Raw genomic sequence first — 22,312 nt, 5'->3', positions numbered from 1 at the left:
AACATGCAACGGATAAAACATAGTTTCGTTGCAAAATCTTAACGAGCATATCGCACGTGTTCGTACAATTTCCGCGTGGGAAACCGTGGCCAAGATCTTCGTGATATTCAACACGAAAAGAATCCTCGGATTCACCAAGCCGTTTCATGTACCGCTCGTTGACATTCTCGCTACACTTCACAAGTAGGGGAAACGCTCTCTTCCGGCGGATGTAGCAGCGGAACGCGACCCTGTGAAACCGAGGTCACACGCCACGTCGGTCAGTCAGTCGAACCACCACACCGAAACCGCATTTGGTTCTCTGTCCAGTCGCTTTCGGATCTCCATTCGGAACTGCTCGTCCTTGCTTCGCCGCCTTTGCGGTCTCCGACAAAAGTTGCCACAACCGGTGCCTGATTTCCTTAGCTGACGTTACGTCACGTACATGATCCCTCGATGATTCTACGCACGTACGAGTCGAGAAACAAAGGGAGATAAGTGTAGGGAGAGTTCTATCGAACCAGCGGGGAAATATTCGTCTGGCGAAAGTTCTGGAGATCTGAACAGTTCCCCTTGGAATTAAGGACTGAGAAGGATCGGAGATCTCGAACAAGTAGAATTTGATTTGGATTAACTTTCAAGATACTCTCTCAATTTTGTATATTTCTGTAATCACGTTCGTTTATTCGTTCGACGTATAACTGCCGCGACTAATAACAGACAGCTGTATACTATAGACTCTAGAAGTGTACAAGGAGTACATATTAGCTAAAGAGGCAAAAATCTACACAGATTTGTATTAATATTAGCGACACGATTATCGTCATCTTGCACATCATCATCTTGATTAATAGAAGGTTATTCCTCGTGTAATGTAGAATTTAAAACAGCTAAAGAAACACGTTCTCGTCTAAAACCTACAGGCGACTAAGTTAAAGATCACACGCGACGTCTAATACAATTTTATTTACCACGATGCAGTCTACTGTAAAACATTGTACGATAACAACTTGACTGAACCATACGAACGTGCAAATTAAGGATCACGTGCGACTGGAATCACCGCCAGTTTTAACCAGTCGATTTACATCAACTGACTCGTATCGAAGAAACGATATGTTTCCTCGACAGAAGCCAGACTAACCATTGCTTTCCGCGTGGTTTAACAGCTTGATCAAACAAATATCCTGTAGTTGTTTCCCCCTACGTCGTTGCGTTCCAGCGAAGTTGAAACATCCCTCGGCTCGCCGTGCAAACGCTCGAAATTTGTTTAAGCGCGCGATAACTCGCCGTTGGATGGCGTGACGCGCGTAGTCGCGGTAATTAGCGCGACTCATAAAGCGGCCTAATTAGCCGCGCTAATTAAAGTAATTCCGTTCGTTAATTCGATTTACTAGACGGCTGGGTGGATTCTGGACTGGCCAAGAGAATGAGAGAGCCAGAGACTCTGGTAATCCTGTGTGGTGCCACGTTAGTCGACACGCTCGACAACAGCTTTTAATTAAAGGGCTCCGTGGAACTGTAGTGTTCCCTCCCTCCTATTTGCTCGCCCTTACCAATTCTCCAAATCTCCTCGCCTGTTCAGTTTAAAGCGCGGTGCAGCTTTCGCTCGCAGACTGGAAAAATGGGCGATTTGAGCGAAAGGCTGAAGGAAGGAAACGTAGGACGAAGTGAAACGAGAAGTCTGTTGCGAGTTGCGCTGTTAGGAACTAGATAACAATTTGTAATTCCGGACAGGAATTGTGATATAAGCGACAATGTTTCTAATTTGAAAAAATCGCAGATAATTTTAGTTTCTGAACGCTGTAGGTACTTGCTCATGTTTGGAAGCCGGTTCAGTTTAGGCTACGGTGGAGACTCGGGTTGTAGGGTGGAAAAATGATAGGATTAGAATGAAAGATTCGAGGCGAAGAAAAGGGAAAATGAACACGAGGTGTGAGATGAAGTGGATTGAGAATTCGAAGTCAGTTTCTCTGACGGAATAGAGTTAGAAGGTATAGTATACTTGCAAAAGTTAAACAGAAAAAGATGCAGGAGGAAATTTGTCATCGAATGATCAAATTAGTCTTACTCGTAAATCTCCACTAACAGACTCCGAAGAGAACACGCTCTTCTTTATTTCTCCATCCATCCCTCCTTTCTTTCTATTATCACATCCTTGTGGAAGAGTTTTTCAATGAAATTCTTACTTCTTAATCAGCCAAATTCCATCGAACATTCTTCCTCCAATCAGCCTATCGATTGCCACTAAAATCCTCCATTTTCCAATTTTAACTTGCAAGTTCCACTTTGTACGCACGTCTATAGTAACTGGATCGTTTTACACATACACGCGCATACAGACGCGAACCATCGAGAATCGAAAGACAACGATCGTAGGAGCTGACTGTAAATTATCGTGATTCGAGCAAGATTCAGGACGTGCGATTCTAAGGACAGTTTGTCGAATAGTCGTATCTAATTAACCCAGGCGAACGAAGTGCACGCGGAGCATTTCGGACATGGTTGAGCCAAGCGTGAAGAGTTTCGAACAATGTCGTGGTTCCGGACGACGTGGTCGCTTTGTTCGTCGCTCGTCTGTTCAATTATCCGGTGCCGGTTAGTCAGCGACTCGTAAAGCCGCATTTCGTTCTGACCATTTTGCGCATGCAGACCCGCGTGATTTTCCTCTTCTTAAACATCGTACGTGCCAGGTTTCTATTATTTATAGACGTGTCGCACTTCGTGGCTAATCTTCTTTGTTGATGGATAATTATGTTGACGCGTTCTCTTGAATATATATTTTTAAAAATATTTTCTTCGTACTATTTTGCTACGTTGCTTACAAGCTTCGCGTTTCGTTGTTCATTTTCATTGCCGCAGTTAGAGTATAACTGCGTTGTACGTCGATTTACGCTTCAAGATTTCAAAAAGATATCGACTGTTCTGTAATGTCTAGTCTGTAATGAATTTTTCGAATAAAAGAACGTGAAAATCCCCCACTGTCTGAAAGTTCTACTCTTTTTGTCGAAATATTTTTGTTAACTTTCTCAACGCTCACGTTCGATCAGGATTCCTTGGAGATCGTCTCTTTTGGAAAGTTTATTTGTAGCTTGAAATTCGAATGTTCTTAAATATGCGATATCATGTAGAATACGACAGGGATTTGTCGAGCTGCTTTGAGACTAAAACAGCCTTTGATAGCGTTTTCTGAAGCAATCGATCGAAAGCACACGAAAAGTAATCACGCGTCTAGGGGATTCTCTAGGAATCTACTTTGGAGATCTGCTCTGAGTCTCAGTCTTCGAAAATTTACTCCTGAACCGAAGGATCTACCTCGGACTAAGGATCTATCTAAGGATTAGGTGATCTTAGAGAGTCACTTTTGAAGTGGAAGAATCTCGGAAAGTTGAGATCCTATCCGCTAGGAGACACACGCGAAGGGGGGGATCTGAGCTGCTCCTAGAAATTTTCTGTAGAATTCGAGAGTCGTCAGGCAATTTTGAGAACCGCTTGAAACGTCGAGGGCTCCTTGCGCTGAACTTTATCTCGAGAGAAAAGATATTCTCAGAGAACCTGCGGACGAATTTATCTCTATTCTAAAACAAGGATGAATATTCTTATTTTTAACATAATTTTCATTACAAAATCTCACGTCTACGATATACAAATGTTAGAATCTATAATATTTAAATTCTATCGACTACGATAGAATTTCATTAATTTGAAGTTACTGTCAAGAGACAAACAGTTCGTACAAATGAAGTTCATTAATTCTGCCCCTTAACCACAATTCCTCCATTCAAATAATAGAAGTTCACGTTTGAATAAATGGACTCGATCAAGAAGGAGCTGAGTTAATTGGGAACTGGCTAAAATATTGTTCCAACAAATGAAGCTCGGATAAATGAAGCTCTGTTATATTCCGAGAGATAACCCTTTCTTTTTATTCATTTAACTTACTTTCAAACTTAAATCCTTTTATCATAAAAATCCTCCCACTCTTATTATCCCGTCTTCTCGTCATCCTTATTTTTCAATCCTTTTCAATCCACAACAAAACCACAACACCAACGCACACAACAACATCAATTATTATTCTCTAAATATCTCAAATTAATCCCAAAAATTAATTAATCCCAAAAATTACTCGACTCTTCCAGGCCAACCATTGCCATATCACGTAAAGTATCAGCTCATTCTTCAAATCTTATTTTCCAATCATCTTAAAGCGTCTTTCACAACAAGAATACACTAACAGTGTCTGTCGTTTACTATTCTCCGACGATCTTCAACTGCCTCTTCAACCAGACTGTAACACCCACTCGAACGTTATTCTCTTAACAAATTTCAAGTGATCCTGGCAGGCAAATTATCTTGAAAAAACAGCCTTTAGTCGTAGGAGAACCATTATCGCGAGACAGCGCAAGTATCGCACAGTTTTGCCGCACAATACGAAAAGTCGAACGGCGCTCGGGCGCCAGGACTCTATTCAAATCACTCGGTGGTGCAGAGGCGCAAATTAAAAGTTCCTTTTCAACGAACACGTTGAATGGCCGCGTTCCCGCGGATGTCGCGTCGTTCATTGAACGGCGAAAAAGCATCCAGACGATCCAGTTTCATCGGCAGCGTGGAGTGAGCTGGCCGTAGGGCAAAGTCCACCGGCCGATGTCTCGAAAATTTTTCCATTCGCGCTTCTTCACGGAGCCTCGTTAGCCGATACGGACGTCTCGAGAGTAGTTCAAATGTTTCGTGGGTTTTGCATGGAATTATCCACCCCCTTTACCCTTCCGCCGCCCGTGTTGAAAGGCTTCCGCGAGAGTTTCGCGTGCTTTCGAGTTGTACGCGCTCGAAACTGTTTCCAGCACGAGGTTTTGAAGGGAAGAAGACTCCCGGGGGTTGGGTAATTGGTTGAGATAGTTGTACCATGAAGTTGGAAAACGTGCGCTCAAACGTGGGATGTTGATTTATTATGAATATTGATCTTTTTTTTTTGTGGTAAACTGTGCATCAAAGGATTGAATTTTAAGTTTCATACACGACGATTTCGATTTTGATTTATTCTGAAAAACTGATAAGAAACAGGCGATCGTGTAGCAACTTGTATGGCGAATTTGCAAATTTAAGAGGAAATTGGTTGTTCGATTGAAGACTGGAAAGACTAACGACGCCCGTTCTTGGACAGAGTTTCCGCAATTCCCTCGCTGTATCTTTTTGTAGCTACTTCTTTAAAGGAATTGGGGAAGAAACAAATGGCCAGGAGTTTTCGGGAACGATAAATTCCTGCCAGTGAAGAGAGAAATCCCTATTATTTGTATCAGTCGAAGGACCATCCCCGGGCAATCTACCAACGTTTCGGGGTTAATAGTACTCGATCCTCAAAATCTCTGGCGGTTTTGCTGAAAAATACACCTGTCACATTCAGACGTCTTATTTTCCTAGTAGAAAGCATAAAAATCTTCTATAACTTCGGTTTCTTTACAATTATTCTAGTCAATTATTTCTCTTTTCAGACGCAAAGTAATACTTGTCTACCATTTATCTGCAAACAAAATAAATAAATGACAATCATAATGTTTATATTTTCACAAATATTCCTTTTTCCAAACAGACTTATCCTGAAAATGTTTATTTAAGCGCAAATGCTGTAAACAGACACGGGAAAAGAAATCTATAACAATCCAAGAAACGATAAATTTTTAATGAAATTGGAACAGTGTACGGTTCGTCTGTCGCCCATCGAATTGGAATAATTTTGGCTAATTGAAACGAGTGTCCGACGCTCGTAAAATTTTCCCGCGCGGATTGAAACGAGGCAGCAATAAAAAAAAGCTGGAATGGCAATTTCGTTCGATTAAACGCGACGCAATCGGCCTCGTTTTCGCAAGCTGCTTCGACAGCCCCGACGGGAGGCGAAAGAGCGATAAAAACGCGGAAAATTCATATACGATCTTTCTGTTTTTTGCCTCGTGTATCCTTCTGTCACTCCTTCAATCAGAATTTTTTCAATTAATCGTTCAGCTCGCATATCTCGTCGCAACTCTCCAATATCATTCTGTAATCTTCTAAAAAAATTTGGGAAATTTTTAATTTTCCTAAAGAAACGATTGGAAATTAAACGCAGAATATTTTGATAGAATTATTCCCTTCGGATAGGATAACGATTTTTCTCTGTTTATGTTAGTATTCGTTCATAAGTGTTTCGCTAAATAAAGCAAACCAAAGATAATATTCCAAATGTTCGTTGGATAATCGAAATATTCCTACGATATCTTATTAATATTCCAGACCCATAAGACAAAAACCCATAAGAAAGGAATACGCAAAAATATCAATGACACGATTATATTTCATCATAAGAAGTCCTCGAAAAAGAAAGCTGATCGAGGGTGTTTTCGAGTAGCCATCGAGGTGACCGTCATTCTTCCATTCTGTCGCTGCCACTCTATCCTCTTTATCCCAAAGGCTCGAGCAAACAAAGTTTTAATCCACCGTGATACAAGCTACCCACGTCGTAGAATACGTCTGAAAGCGTATCGAAGGCTCCCTCTGCAAACCCTAATCTCTGATAGTATCGGGCATCGGTGGGCATCGTCGATGCTCAATGAATAATTCGTGAGTCTCCCACGGAGAGGGAAGGAGCCAGTCTCTAGCCTCTCTGGCCTATCTAAATTTCATTACGTCTGCCGCGTTCTTGAAACGTGGCATCAAACTCGTCTTCGATGAGTCCGATGCTCGACGTTGAAGCAACGTCGTCCTTTGCTACGAAATTAATCGAAAGAATAGTAGATTTCGATATGCTGCTACGCGAATGAAATTTTAATCAAGGTACAAAATTAATGAAAATTGAACTGGAAAATTATTACGTAGCTTGCTAATTTTATAATTCTAACGTAGAAACTTGAAAAAGTAGGAATTCTGTGATTAGAACGAGAATAATAATTGATTATTATTACGCGTGTACTTGAAGCCATCAACAAAATTTTACGAGCCGTAAGATACGAGTTATCGAAATAATAAATCCTCTATTAAAAATAAATATATAAAATATATCTATATAATATAATAAATAATAAATATATCTATATTATATCTATATATAATATAAAAATATATCCATATAAAAATAATAGAAAATGTTTTATAATTTCTATTACAACAGCGTAAGAAATAAAATTTTCCAAATGAATTTTAGAAAATACAATCACCGGATTGCTCAGTTCAACGTAAAATTGTAAGAAAGAAGTTTATAACTTTCAATTTCTAATTTATCGGCTTTTTAATATCGTTGCAATAATTTAATAGCAATTTAACCTTGAAAGTTAGCGTGATATTACATCGACAATTTGTAGTCATATTCCGCCCAATTTTGTTCGTCACAAAGGACACCGTAATCTATTTTCTACGGAAGCCAGAGGAAACGTGTCGTTCTAACAAAGTGTTTATTAATAGCCGGCTCATGGCTGAAATTGCTTTAGTTCCAGTAACGGTGGATAGTTACCGTGGCGGTATAAGCAATGACAGACGTGATAAAGTTGAAGGTGGAACGGTATTCAGTAGCACAGCCAGAAATTCCACGCAACGGCAGCTGCGTCTGACTATACGCGACGTGTGTTCACTTAGCCTCGTTAGTGGCGCGAACGAGATAAGGTCGGCCGGTGTGGCTGACCACTTACAGCCGGCTCTACTTGCGGCTTCTGTACCGTTTGCGGAATCGGAATGCTAACGATCGCGTCTCTAAACCTCGCAGCAAACATCTTGTCTCCTTTTTGCGAATATTGTCAGAGGCATTTACGGAGAATTCAATTAAGTCGAGCTTTGGAATTTTCCGCTTCGTAGGTAGAGGATTATTGGCGTGAATAAAGAAATAGAAAATATTTGCGTTCGTTAATTGACTCTTGGGTTTAACGATTTTCTTCGTTTGTTAGGAATAGAGATTTGTTAAGCTCCGATTGGGAATATAGGAAACACTGTCTGTTGCAAATGAATTGTTTGGCGGAGTTACAATGGTGCAATGATAGAATAGATTAATAATTATTATTATAGTTACTAATAATTAATTTCTAAATCACCTTTAAGTTAGAAATCATTATTGCTGGGAGTTAAGAATCTACGATAGATATCATAATGTTATATAAAATTTAATAAACGTAAAAGGATGTTTTCTTTATATTTTTAAGAAGCACTTGGTATAAGAAATAAAATCATATAAAATTCGAAAGTATCTTACGTCCATATCTTTAAAAATCACTTGAAATTTCTTACAAAGTCTCGCATGTCTATTAATAAATCGTTGTAAATCCCATTGAATATATATATCTTATGAATATAAACGACAAATCTCAAATATACGAGGTTCACGATAATTCTGATACTATCTCTGGTCTTCGACGACAGTCGGAGGTGTTTCAGGCAGCAGTGGCGGCTGCGGCAGCTGCAGCTGCAGGAGGAGGTGGCCAGCAACCAGCACCCACACCCGCTGGCAACGAAACCAATCCTGAGGGCGCCGTCGAAGGCAGCGCTTTAGTACCTGTCACTTCAGGTGCAACTACACCTGCGACAGCGACACAGGGTTCCGATCTAAAAGGTCAACCAAAACGCCTTCACGTCAGCAATATACCTTTCCGTTTTCGAGACCCTGATCTCAGGGCAATGTTTGGAGTAAGTCTCATTTTTACCACCTGAAATCCTTGGAAATTCTTAATTTATTTCGTATAATTATCTTATTACCTGGTTTATATCGTTAAAATTTAATAACAACTATGAATATGAGAAAAAAGAACGAATAAATAAATAATTCTTCTATCGAGCATTGAAATATTTCCAGTTTCTATTCTTATGATAATAGTTCATCGTAATAGTTTAGATTATCACGCTTAATTTTAGAACATATAGTTTTATTTAGTCTTGTATATTTTACGTGATAAGGATTGTTCTCGATAGAGTTGTTTTATTAAATTTTCCTCTTGCTCTTATCTCATTAAACACACTCTAACGAATTCTCAAGAGATTGCTTTCTGTTTTCCAGCAATTCGGGCCGATCCTCGACGTGGAAATCATATTTAACGAAAGGGGAAGCAAGGTAAGCTCACGTCGCCCCTAGGCTGCGAGCCACCCCTGTCAACCCACCCCTAAGAATACAGTTAGACTTAAGCCACACACACAACCGTGTCCTAGCCACGAAATCCTCGTCACCAGGATGGATTCGCGTTCGAAGTCTCACCGGCCCTAGTTCGTTTCTACGCTCCACGTTAATCCAACACCCTAGAACTACCCTCCTTCCAACTTGCTCGATTCACGAGTTTCTCGCTCGAACTATCCCTCGAGTTCCTTCACAGAATCCAAAATCGATCCACGAGTTTCACAATCTGATGGTGGAGAACAACCTTTTTATGTCTCTCTTCCTCTCTAACTTTCCCAATCTTCCTCGTCTTTTATGCGTTCCCGTTCTTTTCTGTTTTGCCCCTTGACAATATAAAATAATCACCGCGCCAACGTGACACGATTTCTCTTATGGAAAAACTTTTGAAAAAAAACTCAGCTAGAAAGACAACCTGGTCACGAGGACGTCGCGGGACCGTAATCATTCGTTCGAAGAGACGCAGCGCCACGGGGGTCGTTTCATCCCTCCAGAAAGTTTGTAGTTGCAGAAAGTAAACAGAAAAAAGAAAAGGCAAGAAAGCCAGGTGGGTTTGAAAACCGAAGAAAAGTGAAAACTGGATCGTGTGGCTGCGTCCCTTCGTCGTTCGTTCGTTCTTTTGCAGCGCGATGGCGACGAGAAACGTTCGCGTACCCTAAACTACCCCCAAGCGTAGCGTAAAACCGTCGGTGCCATTGTCGAGCGATCTGCCTTGTCAAGAATCGCGTCTCCAGTGATTTCTCTGATCCTGGTTGCAAAGTTGTCGTGACTGCTTCGTTTTATTCCCTGTTCTCTTGTACCGAGTTGCGGGATTATCGGCTTAGGTGTAGCCTAAAGGGAAGAAGGTCGCGCTTGAAAATTGTGGCTGCGTGAGGAATGAAATATTAAGGGTATCGCGAGATGAGACGACGAAATTGCTTCTGTCGAAGGGTAGAGGTTCTGTCGTTAGTCAAGTCTGTCGTGGAACGTTCCTCCGGATTGTTGAAACTTTTCTACTAGAGATATGGAGTGCGTGACAAAGAGCAGCGGTTAGATACGGATATCGGAGATGGAAGAGACGGTTCTCGCAGTTATTTGATTTGATTATTCGATTGAGAGGATACGAAGTTTGATATTGAACATTCTGTCCTTATTGACGATGATAAAGCTTTCTGTTCTTATCGAATCGTAAATCAGAACTTGGGTTATTTAGCTTGCGAGATTGCAATTGTATAACTTGCAGTTTCGATGTCTGTCTGTTCTTAGAATTCGCCGATTGCAATTCAATTTTCTGCGCAATGTCTGCAACGGGTGAGTTAATTAAATTTCGTAAATTCATCTTGCAGATTCTCCTGCGAAACGAATCGAACGAATCATTCGGATTTTTAATCTCGTAAGGTAATCGAGTAACTTTGAGTTACAGCGTTCACTCTCAAAATTCAATAGTCTTGATCTAATTTGCCGCGCAATGTTCCGCGAGAGCTCTCGACATTCAAATTCCTTAGACTCACGTTGAAGATTCTCCGGCGAATCGAATCAAACACCAGGCAGAAGTAACGCGAGCGTGCAGTTCTAATTGTCGCTCGTTTATGCATGAGAAAATCGAAGCTTCCAGAGGAAGGACGAAAAAAGAGATCTAGGAGAATAAAGGGAGAGAGGCATAGAGGATTCCAAGTGTATAGGAGAGTTTGAAATGCAAATAGGTTTCAATATGGATGACAGCGGTCTGGATAAGATCCGCAGTAATACATCGTGCCGACAGCCGGCATCCGGTGAGCTTGCATATTCAGCGTCTTTGCGTCAAGTACACTCAAGTGCACTTCATCAAGCTCTGGCGGTACCAGTAACCCAATAGCATCGGTCGCTAACGATGTCACGCACGCCCGTCCATTGTCCACTAGATTATCTTCTTATAAAAATAAATTCGCATCGTTCTAACAATCATCTTTGTTGTTGTAGAAAGGACCGTAGCGAGATTTTATCGCAATTCTAATTCAAAGTTTTAGTGCCAGAAGTATCAGGGGCGATCACAATGATCCGTTCGAATGCGGATAATTTTTCATAGGAATTCTCGATGCAAGTGCTTCATTTTCTTGCATCGTATATTTTTGTATATTTTCAGACTTTGCGATAACATTCTGAGATTGTTGTTTAGAATCTTCTCATAGGGATTCTCGATGCAGGTGCTTTATTTTCTTGCATCGTATATTTTTGTATATTTTCAGACTTTGAGATAATATTCTGAGATTGTTGTTTAGAATCTTCTCATAAGAATTCTCGATGCGAGTGCTTTATTTTTTTGCATCCTATATTTTTGTATATTTTCAGACTTTACGATAACATTCTGAGATTGTTGTTTAGAATCTTCTCATAAGAATTCTCGATGCAAGTGCTTTATTTTCTTGCATCGTATATTTTTGTATATTTTCAGACTTTGCGATAACATTCTGAGATTGTTGTTTAGAATCTTCTCATAAGAATTCTCGATGCAAGTGCTTTATTTTCTTGCGTCGTATATTTTTGTATATTTTCAGACTTTACGATAATATTTTGAGATTGTCATTTAGAATCTTCTCATAAGAATTCTCGATGCAAGTGCTTTATTTTCTTGCATCGTATATTTTTGTATATTTTCAGACTTTACGATAATATTTTGAGATTGTCGTTTAGAATCTTACTACCGTAATGATCTTCGAATTATATTGTCCGAAAAGTGCTTTATTTTCTTGCATCATATATTTTTGTATATTTTCAGACTTTGCGATAACATTCTGAGATAGTTGTTTAGAATCTTCTCATAAGAATTCTCGATGCAAGTGCTTTATTTTTTTGCATCCTATATTTTTGTATATTTTCAGACTTTGCGATAATATTCTGACATTGTTGTTTAGAATCTTCTCATAAGAATTCTCGATGCAAGTGCTTTATTTTCTTGCATCGTATATTTTTGTATATTTTCAGACTTTGCGATAATATTTTGAGATTGTCGTTTAGAATCTTACTACCGTAATGATCTTCAAATTATATTGTCCGAAAAGTGCTTTATTTTCTTGCATCGTATATTTTTGTATATTTTCAGACTTTACGATAATATTTTGAGATTGTCATTTAGAATCTTCTCATAAGAATTCTCGATGCAAGTGCTTTATTTTCTTGCATCGTATATTTTTGTATATTTTCAGACTTTGAGATAATATTTTGAGATTGTCGTTTAGAATCTTACTACCGTAATGATCTTCAAATTATATTGTCCGAAAAGTGCTTTATTTTCTTGCATCGTATATTTTTGTATATTTTCAGACTTTGCGATAACATTCTGAGATTGTTGTTTAGAATCTTCTCATAAGGATTCTCGATGCGAGTGCTTTATTTTCTTGCATCGTATATTTTTGTATATTTTCAGACTTTGCGATAACATTCTGAGATTGTTGTTTAGAATCTTCTCATAAGGATTCTCGATGCGAGTGCTTTATTTTCTTGCATCGTATATTTTTGTATATTTTCAGACTTTACGATAATATTTTGAGATTGTCATTTAGAATCTTACTACCGTAATGATCTTCGAATTATGTTAGGTTGCCGGAAGAGTTTCTTGCGTTTTATGAGGAAATAATAGACGCACAACGTTTTTCGTTTTATATTATTTCGTAGAATTACGTACAATCCATTTCGTTTTGTTGAGATAAACACCATGACATTTCACAGACCTGATTTCACGTTTGTACGAAGGTACACTGTTGTAAGAAACACGTTTGCGGAAGAAAGACACTTTCAGAACAATCTAATAGATATCGTTGGACGATATAGACATTTTTATTTTCAATTGGACTATCTTGGTATTTACGAATCCTTTAAAATGTAAAATAGGCGAAGTATAAAATAACCATATTCGTCGATATAATGAAATATCAAATAACAAAGAAAAATCTTTTTACTATCGTGGTACTCTGATTTTTGATCTCGTTATTCTTTGAGGACTCGCTTCTCTTCTTCTTCCTCCGTACGATTACTTCGAACGATACGATTTTATTTTCATAGAAAAACACCAACTCCGTCTTTCACTTTCAAGCATCGCGATTAATTCGAATTCAGGTACGTTGATAAAAATTTGCATATAATTCATCAATTAATTATTCACCTTTCTATTATCAATCCCATTTATTTTCAGTATTAATCGAAATATTCGTAACACCCAGCTGCTACTATCGATATATTTTAGATTCTCTGCTCAGAGAATCTTAAGAAGAAGTATCGAACGCGATATAAATTGGAATGCAACGGTGCATCGTTCCCAAGAGGTTAATTGCAGTTGGTTGGACGATCCCGTTGTTCCTCGCACCATCAAACTTGGCGAAGTTCATCGAGATTATGAAATCGCGTGGAAAGTTTCACGCGGAGCAATAACAAAAGGCGAATAGTTCCCAGAAAGAAAAGGATGCTTCTTCGGCAGTGAGTCTTGGCCGGCGTAATTAGATCAGAAATCCATTATTTCCAGCAACGAAAACGCGAATAATGATTTTCCAAGACGCGGCACGACCATCCTTGCCCTCTCACGGACTTTCCACCGCTCGAAGACGAATTTTCGAGGACCCTGGTCCAGAAACTTGACGCGATGGAAATTTCCAAGCTTGCATATTGCATATTCAAAACTATTCTCGCCGAATCGCTAAGAGCGGAATTCATTGTTGCTCGACGAGTAATCGAAACGTGCTTCAAAGTTTTCGCGTTTGGGTAACTATTTCACCAGTGGCTTTAATGAAACGGCCAAATGTGCCGTAAATTGTATTAAGAATCATTCCGTCGAGTTGTGCTAAAAACTTGGTCCGACTTCTTTTCACGGAATGACTTGTTCGTTTTTGCTTGAAAAATTAAGATTCGAGAGTTAGAGCGACAAATGATTATTGTCAGTGAATGATGAATTTGATATGAGATATAGAATTGAGATATAGAAACTTTCAGGTTTTTGTAAACTCGTTGAATTAGAAATTTACTTCTTTCGGTTCTTCGATCAGTGTGAAACGTTTAAACAGATTTTTAAAAGACGCTATTTCTAGCGTTAACGTTACGTACAAAGCATCGATGCAAAGTACGAATCCAGAGCACTTGCAGTCTTAGTATGTCGTACAATAAATTCCACTTTGCCTAATTACACACTATATCGACGTATTGAGATTCTTCCAAACGTTTAGACACCGACCTTCAATTATAAAAGACTCATTAACCTAATAGTCGCTCTATCAGAGAGCAGCCAATCAATCGAAGTCGCTAATCGAATGAAAGACGACGACAATCGCTAATGCTTGGCTATTAGGTCACGACAGGGAGGTCTATTTCGATCGTAGCGTAGAATGCTGAGAGGAAGTGTAGCTCGAGTCACATCCGTCGTTGCAACAGCCAATCCCAAAGCGGAATATAGCTGTTCCAGTTACAGCATGCTGAAAGGGGATTAATTAAACTCGTTGACGATAGTTATCCAGCAACCGATCATCCTGCATCCGTGAAACGGCTTTTTTTTCATCCTCTTTCTTTCGCCGCTTGGCGACGCGTGATCGGATCCGATTGGTCGCGCCAAGTTTCACGGAATTCTGGATAAACCGAGCCTCGATAAAAGGCCACGCTCCAATTCAACCAACCAACCAGGTCCCCTGAAAAATCGAAGTAATTGCGGTTTTGTCGCCTTTAATCATTTTTCCATTTGAAAGTTTGGCGTTTTCTAATTTTAAATTTTTATGATTAATCGAGGATTTTTTAATGTTTCGTTAGTATTTAGGCTATTTGGAAGTATACTCATCCACCGCGTCTGATAATCTTTTATCCATGAACGTAGAATTAGTTCAACTACTTGAACATTTTTTTCATTTTTACCAAATTTTAATCAATCATTGGATGTGGTATTAGTCAGGATCGAACTGCGTTGTTAAGGCGTATGGTGATCGTAATGTGGTTTGAGTTACAACAGTTTTATCGAGGTTCGAGGTCTTCGTTCTTCACGATGACGTTGTAGGTTAACGCTTAGTTAAATTCTATCGTCTCCAGTCTGGTACTATTGGATAATGGTACTCACAGGCTGTTTTCTAATCTGAAGGTCGGAAAATATCCATTACGCTGTTATACGTACGTAGAACATTTTTTATTCTTGGTAGAACTCGAGTAAATTGTGAATTCGAAGAACGTGAGCTACCATAACAGAAAACATTCGAGAAATTGACACGCTAAGAACCGAATTCTAGGAATCGGGACAGTACAGAGTTGTGTAAGAGCCCTTGGCCGAGCGGAAGTAACGGGAAATCGGTCGATAGGAAAGCCGAGATAAATTGCAGAAAAGCGACCTCCGTCGATGCGTTTAACTGGAAGTACAAGTCGGCATTCATTACGCGTCAGAGATCCAACGACTCGACAATGGCACCAGGCGACGCACTTTTTGCATTGCAAATTGAAATGCCGCCGCGACATTCTCTAAGAAATATGCGCGACAACGGTGAACGCGTTGCCATCGCTTTTTAGCATTTAAGTGATCGCGAGGACGTGACGGGATCCTCGATGTGAAATCTACACGCAATTGGCAAGAAAAATAGAGAGGAAAAAAATCAAGAAAAGAAGGAAGGAGAAATAAGTAGAAGCAATTCGATAATTGTGTAAAGTAGAAACCAGAGTATATATCGTGATTATTAATTTCCAGAGAAAAGATTAGAGAAATTTAATCCATGTATTCGATGAAATTGCTCTTTAGGATACTAAAGGATCCCGTCACGGATTTAGGTTATTCGTATTCTTCGTGTTAACCTAGTAAAATCGTTCGACATCGACTCGATTTCTTTGTGAAATAATCGTCGATTAACGACGATTATTTTAACGGAGACACGAGCTAGATGTTGACGTTCGACTAAGGATATCATGAAATAAGGATTAGGCTAAGGCGAACGAGAGAGTGTGTGATGATCGCGCGAGTCTGTGAGAGAGACCTTTTCTCGAAAGCTTCGTCAATGTAAATGGAATGTGGCATCCCTAATGAAGTGCAGCATTTTGGAGAAGAGATACTTTGAGACCGGCGCGGAGGAGAGCGCTAATCGACTTACCATTTTTCTTTTCATTTTTTCGATAATAAGATTGTTTCTCGTAAAAGTTACTGGAAAAGGAGGAAAAAGGGAGGGGGATAGAAGGAGGCATACGTGAAATAAAAATACAAATGAAGACAATTTTGGTACAAAGTGATATAATTGGATAAAAAGTAGATAATTTTGTATAATTGTATAAAAGGTGGTGATAGTTCGAAGTTCGAAGGTAGTCGGTTGGCGCACTTGTCTCGCGCTGAGTATGTGCCAGTGACACGTACATACATACCATAATATAACCAATGGTGTTAGTTCTCGTAGTTGTTAGACGAGCTATTGCATTTTTACTAGCTAGCATTCCGCATTTTATCATTATTTAGCTCCCATTGGTTATAAGGCAGCTCGGTGCACCTTGCGTAACTGTGTTCGCAGCTGCTTTTGACGAACTGTGGTATCTAAAGTAACTAAAATACCAAAAACCATCATCTCCTTCCTCCTTCTCCTTAGAAACACGCGACACCTTTTTCTTGAACAAATGGCGAATCGCCTCCACGATTCTTTTTGTGATCCTTTCGACGATCTTCTCGTCGTTTTGTACAGTTCAATCGAAGCTACAGTGGCTACAAAAAGTACTTGCACACACTTGCATTTTTTTAAATAAAGCTTCTTCCTCTTTTTTTTCTTTTTTATCAGTTTCTACATTCCTTTTTTATAGTACGAACGTTACTAAACGATAAGAAGAGATTTAGTATAATCTGGATTAATTAATTATTATGTACGTGTTATGGTAAACACGATAGTGTGCAAATACTTCTTATGGACAGTTGTAATACGCAAAGAAAACGTAAGAAAAGAAAAAGGAAAGCAAACGGCAGCTAAAAAGCTTCATGTAGTATCCTTCACGATCTTCTCTTGCGTCGGTGAAGAATATAAATTCTCGATGAGCTCAAAAAAAAAAAAAAAAAAAAAAAAAACATGCAAAAGGAATTGTTTAACCCTGATGTTCACCTCGTTTCTTCACATTTTCCTCCCTGCGGGTATACTTCTTATTTTTAGAATAATTTATTCATAGAAGAACGGAGTACATAAAAGGCGGCATAAAATCATAGTGAACAACAATACCGATTATTTATAAACCATCCAGAAAATATTCTGCTAACAATGTTTTTAAGAATCAATTGAAATATAACACTCGTTTCATGTCGTATAAATCCGAGGAGAACAGCAGGGCTAAAAAAAGAAATAATAATAGCAATAGCAGAGATCAATAATAATAATAATAATAATAATAATAGCAGTCGTTTTAAAAGCGAGCTCGAGAAATTAATGGTAGAAGAAAAGAAAAAAAATTAGATCGTTTCAAAATGGACGCAGCAGCGGACACACGGTGCACCCGGTGAGCCGGCTGCCGCCACTTCCGGTCGCGGAGGAGACCCTCGGGAGATGCTGCCCATTTGATTTGATGAAACTTTGTCACACCTCATTTTTTCCGAAGCTACATCTAACCAACCTCCATTCTTATCCTTCTCTTTCTCTTTCTCTGATGAGTTTCCCAAGGCGTTTCAAGGCCGGTACACGTATACACACACGTACACTTCTATACACAGAGAAAACATATTACGCACAAAGGAGACAGACACACTCACCCACATACACACACACACACACACACACACAATTTAGATATTAGAGACGAGGCAAAAGCAGGAGACGATAGTAGTGAGAACTAACCAAAAACGATTGATAACGGCTTGCCTGTCGAGATCGGAATCGATCTTTCCAAACTGAGACCTGCGTTCGAACTTTTTCTCGAGAGAGACATCACTTTTTGTTAATTAGTCTCGCTACACGCCGTATTGTGGTTCACAGACACTGCCGCGACGTTTTACTAATCCACCTGCAAGTGTTGGATTGCGATAAGAAAAATGGCTGATTCCCGTGAATTCGTTCATTGTCGAATTTCTTCTTCGTTAACGGGGAAGATATAATTTTTCTTATTTTCTTTCTTAAGTTGTTACAATTGTACGAAATTGTTCAGAATTTTATAAGTAGAATGTTATTAGTATCGCTGGTTAGACTTAGAAAAAAAGTTTGTTTAACAGAAGCCTACGAATTAATTGTTTGCCAATGATCGAAAAATGTTTCTGAACTTTTTCACTTGTCAATGCCCGAACGATCGAAAGAATATTTCATGGGGAAAAATCGTATTCTAACATTTAGAAGCAGACATTTTGCATGTCACAATCCAACGCAAACAGCATGATACCGTACATATCTATATTACCATTGCATCTTCCGAAGTTTCTTAAGTATCTCTCTCTCTCTCTCTCTCTCTCTCTCTCTATTATATAATGAATATTATATACGTATATGTATATTAATACACGAGCACAGAACATATAGAAGACACACACACATACACACACACATACACACTCTGTTCACATATTTATACATAACACCTGTACATGTACGTACGTACCTCTATCTGATTGTTATATCATTATTATATATGTAAATAGTAGTCGCACGCTTTTGTCTAGGCGAAGTCGAAGGTATTAATGAAACGGCCCATGCTTCTACCTCTTTTATTACTCACGTATGTGTCTTAGGATAGAGAAATGCTGCTTTCGATCTCACCAACCGTTTTGTTCGGTGTTCCAGTCTCACGTGTCGTTTGGCTCTTCTCGTTGCAATTTTATTCTCTGCCTTTTTCACTCTCTTTTTTACTCTCTCCGCCTTCGACGACCTATTTCCATTCACTTTCCACAGATACTCCTTTCCCTTTCGTACGTGCGAGTTTGAATGCGAGATCTGATCGTGCAGAAATAATTATTTAAAGACTTAAGTATTCGATGATTTCCTAGTATATGGTCTTTACGTTTTATTAATTTTAAAAGCAGGAAGTAGTGGAATGATCGAGAAGACTTATATTAAAAATAATTTACGTTGTTTCGATCATAGTTGGAACATACACGTTCTTATCAAATATCTTTAGTTCGTTGATTGTCATTTGTGGGAAATTGGAATATCCAAAAATGTACGCAGTATATTACACAGAATATGGTAAAATGTAATGGATACAGGACAAAGCAAATTTTCATGTAGATTCCATTTCTCTAGTTACGTTCGTAAAAATTCGCAGTTGCCTTGAAAATCATAAATCGAAGTTTCTCAACGTAGAAAACCGTGACACTTGCTCTTCGTAACGTATTACGTGTATATAATGAAAACTATCAATTATTAAATAGCACAGTTTTTATTCGATGGTATTATCTAATTAACTATGTTCTAATTAACTATGTTACTTCTTTTCTATTTATTTTACTTGGTAACGTCATGACAGTCAACGTGTAAGAAAACTTCCGTTTCAGAAAACCATCTCCGCTGACCAATTGAAAATAACCGAGCCTTGGAATTCCTCGAACCTCTTCTGTAAATCAACAATCCCAATTATTTCCCTTCGATAAAACAAAAGAGACAGAAAAAGCGAGTAAGTGAGTGAGAAAATTTAAACGAGGGGGAGAAACGTAGGGTGCAAACTACCGAACGCGTAGACAGACGAAGAAAAAGATCTCTCGTGCCACTTTCATCGCAAAAACACACACAAAACTCATATACACCATACTAGAAAGAAAAGTCACAAACCTACGAACATACTCCTTGTCTCTTAAAACTCACCTTCTCTCTCTCTCTCTCTCTCTCTCTCTCTCTCTCTCTATTTCTATCTTTACTTATATGTATATACATATAATATACATATATATATAATCTTGAATCTCGTATTGTTTTGTGCGCTTTTATATCGCTGTTTGCCAGCTTCGGTTCAACTTCAAATATTCTTCGAGTTTCCTCTATCTTCGTTCTCCTTCATTTCTCGTCATCCCCCAACCCCATTCGACCCTCCGACGACCACTCTAATTACAGTCCTTTAACACTTTCTACACACACGTTTAGCCACACCAACACATCGTCGCCGTGCACACACCAATTATCTGCTTAATTATCATGTTTATCGGTTCACGTGACTCGTACACAGACGAATTGCACATTTTGCCATTTCTTTCTTGTTTCGCGATGCTAGGGCTCACTGGTAATCACCTGTTCCTGTTCTTCGAATTGTATTTTGCAATTTTCGAATAGATATTAATGCTATGATGACCAGTCAAACGAGCCTAATGCGTGGAGGTTAATTATGTACATTATATACGATATATATCGCTGATCAAAAGATTGGAAATATTTTTTCGATCGTACTTGCGTCGAGTCGTTTGCTAATTTCGTTATTAAATTCGGTACTGATGCTACAGATATCAATAATCGACTTATGTCGATAGATTTCTACGTATAAAGACTTTTAAGATAACAGAATTTTTAATTAATCTCTCTCTCTCTCTCTCTCTCTTAAGTTGTTACATTCGATGGAACACGTAGTGATTTTAATCTCTTGGCCCGTACGCATCTATTTATCTGTTTAGACTTTATATCGTGCTTTTCAAATATTCGAAATTATTGAATTTTTCCAGAAATATAACAAAAACGATATTTTATTAATTTTCTGGAATAAAAGTATGGTTAACTGGTCGTCATAACGTTAAAGGAAATAATTACGAAAAATATTCGGTCTTTTTATCGTTGATAAAAATTTAAGAAATTCGTGGAACTTTCAGAGCAGCAATCTGTGCGCTATAAAAAGTTGGGTTGCAAAAACTTCGTTAGATATACACGTGGATACGTTAAAAACTTCGCCAGATTATCGTTCATTGAGAAGATCATCATCATCGTTACAAAGTTTCTTGGAAATTAATCAAACTGGTCTACTTTCGTTTTTCTATGTAAGACGCTGCTCAACCGCGTGTTTTACTCGTCGCATGATTAATATTCTTATCTTGGTAGTCTTCGTATCGCTCATAGCACACGCTCACACTTGGAAATTAACGTTAATTACTCCGTGCCTCGCACCCGGCTGTTAACTAATCGTTTCAAGATCACCGATCGTCATAGATCGTTTTACAAACGTTCAATTGGAGTTTGAATGTGATTCACGATGTTTGATGGTCGAAGGAATCGCAGAATTAGCGATCGGAACTCTCGATAGTTACTTCGCGCGACAGGTACCGCAATTAATCACGCTCTAGGCCAATTAGTCATCTCAAGATCGCATCTATTACCGGCTACGTCTTATTTACGCGCACTGAATCGATTCTAGTCGATCCTAGACTGCAGTTCCGTTTTAAATTATCGAATAAGTATAGCTGTCCCTTCTACCTTCGAATATTATCAATAGGAGAATATGGTCTGAGTTTGAAGTTTCGTCTTGATTTACAAGTGTAATCTCTGAACATTCAGAATTAGGAAATTCTATTGTTAGAAATCATATATACTTCATTTCAAATAGTAAATATTCTAAAGGATCTATTCAATTTGAGAAATCTCGATGCAGGTCAGAGTGGATCTATAAAATCTCAGACGTGTCAGAAATCAGAAATCTTATTATAATATTCGTTAGGGAATACAGCACATGGCTCATTTATATTTTATTTCATATAGTGAATATTCTAAAGATTTATTCAATTTGAGAAATCTCGATGCAGGTCAGAGTGGATCCATAAAATCTCAGACGTGTCAGAATTCAGAAATCTTATTATAATATTCGTTAGGGAATACAGCACGTGGCTCATTTATATTTTATTTCATATAGTGAATATTCTAAAGATTTATTCAATTTGAGAAATCTCGATGCAGGTCAGAGTGGATCTATAAAATCTCAGACGTGTCAGAAATCAGAAATCTTATTATAATATTCGTTAGGGAATACAGCACATGGCTCATTTATATTTTATTTCATATAGTGAATATTCTAAAGATTTATTCAATTTGAGAAATCTCGATGCAGGTCAGAGTGGATCTATAAAATCTCAGACGTGTCAGAAATCAGAAATCTTATTATAATATTCGTTAGGGAATACAGCACATGGCTCATTTATATTTTATTTCATATAGTGAATATTCTAAAGATTTATTCAATTTGATAAATCTCGATTCAGGTTAGAATAGATCCATGTAATCTGTGAGATGTCGGAATTAGAAAATCCTGTTATAATATTCGTTGGGAAATACAGGATATAGCTCATATATATTTCCTTTCAAATAGTGAATATTCTAAAGAATTTCTTCAATTTGA

General features: G+C 38.4%; 1 protein-coding gene across 2 annotated transcripts in view; it reads left to right on the top strand.

Moving 5' to 3' along the window:
* Positions 1-22,312, top strand: part of LOC117205981 (RNA binding protein fox-1 homolog 2-like) — a 346,747-nt gene that overhangs the window by 240,109 nt on the left and 84,326 nt on the right. For both annotated transcript variants that reach the window (XM_033444875.1, XM_033444876.1), the window contains 2 exons: positions 8,356-8,619; positions 8,987-9,040. In XM_033444875.1, coding sequence (XP_033300766.1) covers positions 8,356-8,619; positions 8,987-9,040 — 318 coding nt within the window. The remainder of the gene's footprint in view (positions 1-8,355; positions 8,620-8,986; positions 9,041-22,312) is intronic.

This window comes from Bombus bifarius, unplaced genomic scaffold (assembly GCF_011952205.1).
Source record: "Bombus bifarius isolate JDL3187 unplaced genomic scaffold, Bbif_JDL3187 scf7180000007996, whole genome shotgun sequence".
NCBI lineage: Eukaryota > Metazoa > Arthropoda > Insecta > Hymenoptera > Apidae > Bombus > Bombus bifarius.
Note: the sequence above shows the minus strand (reverse complement) of the source record. Positions and strands in the feature narration are given on the sequence as shown.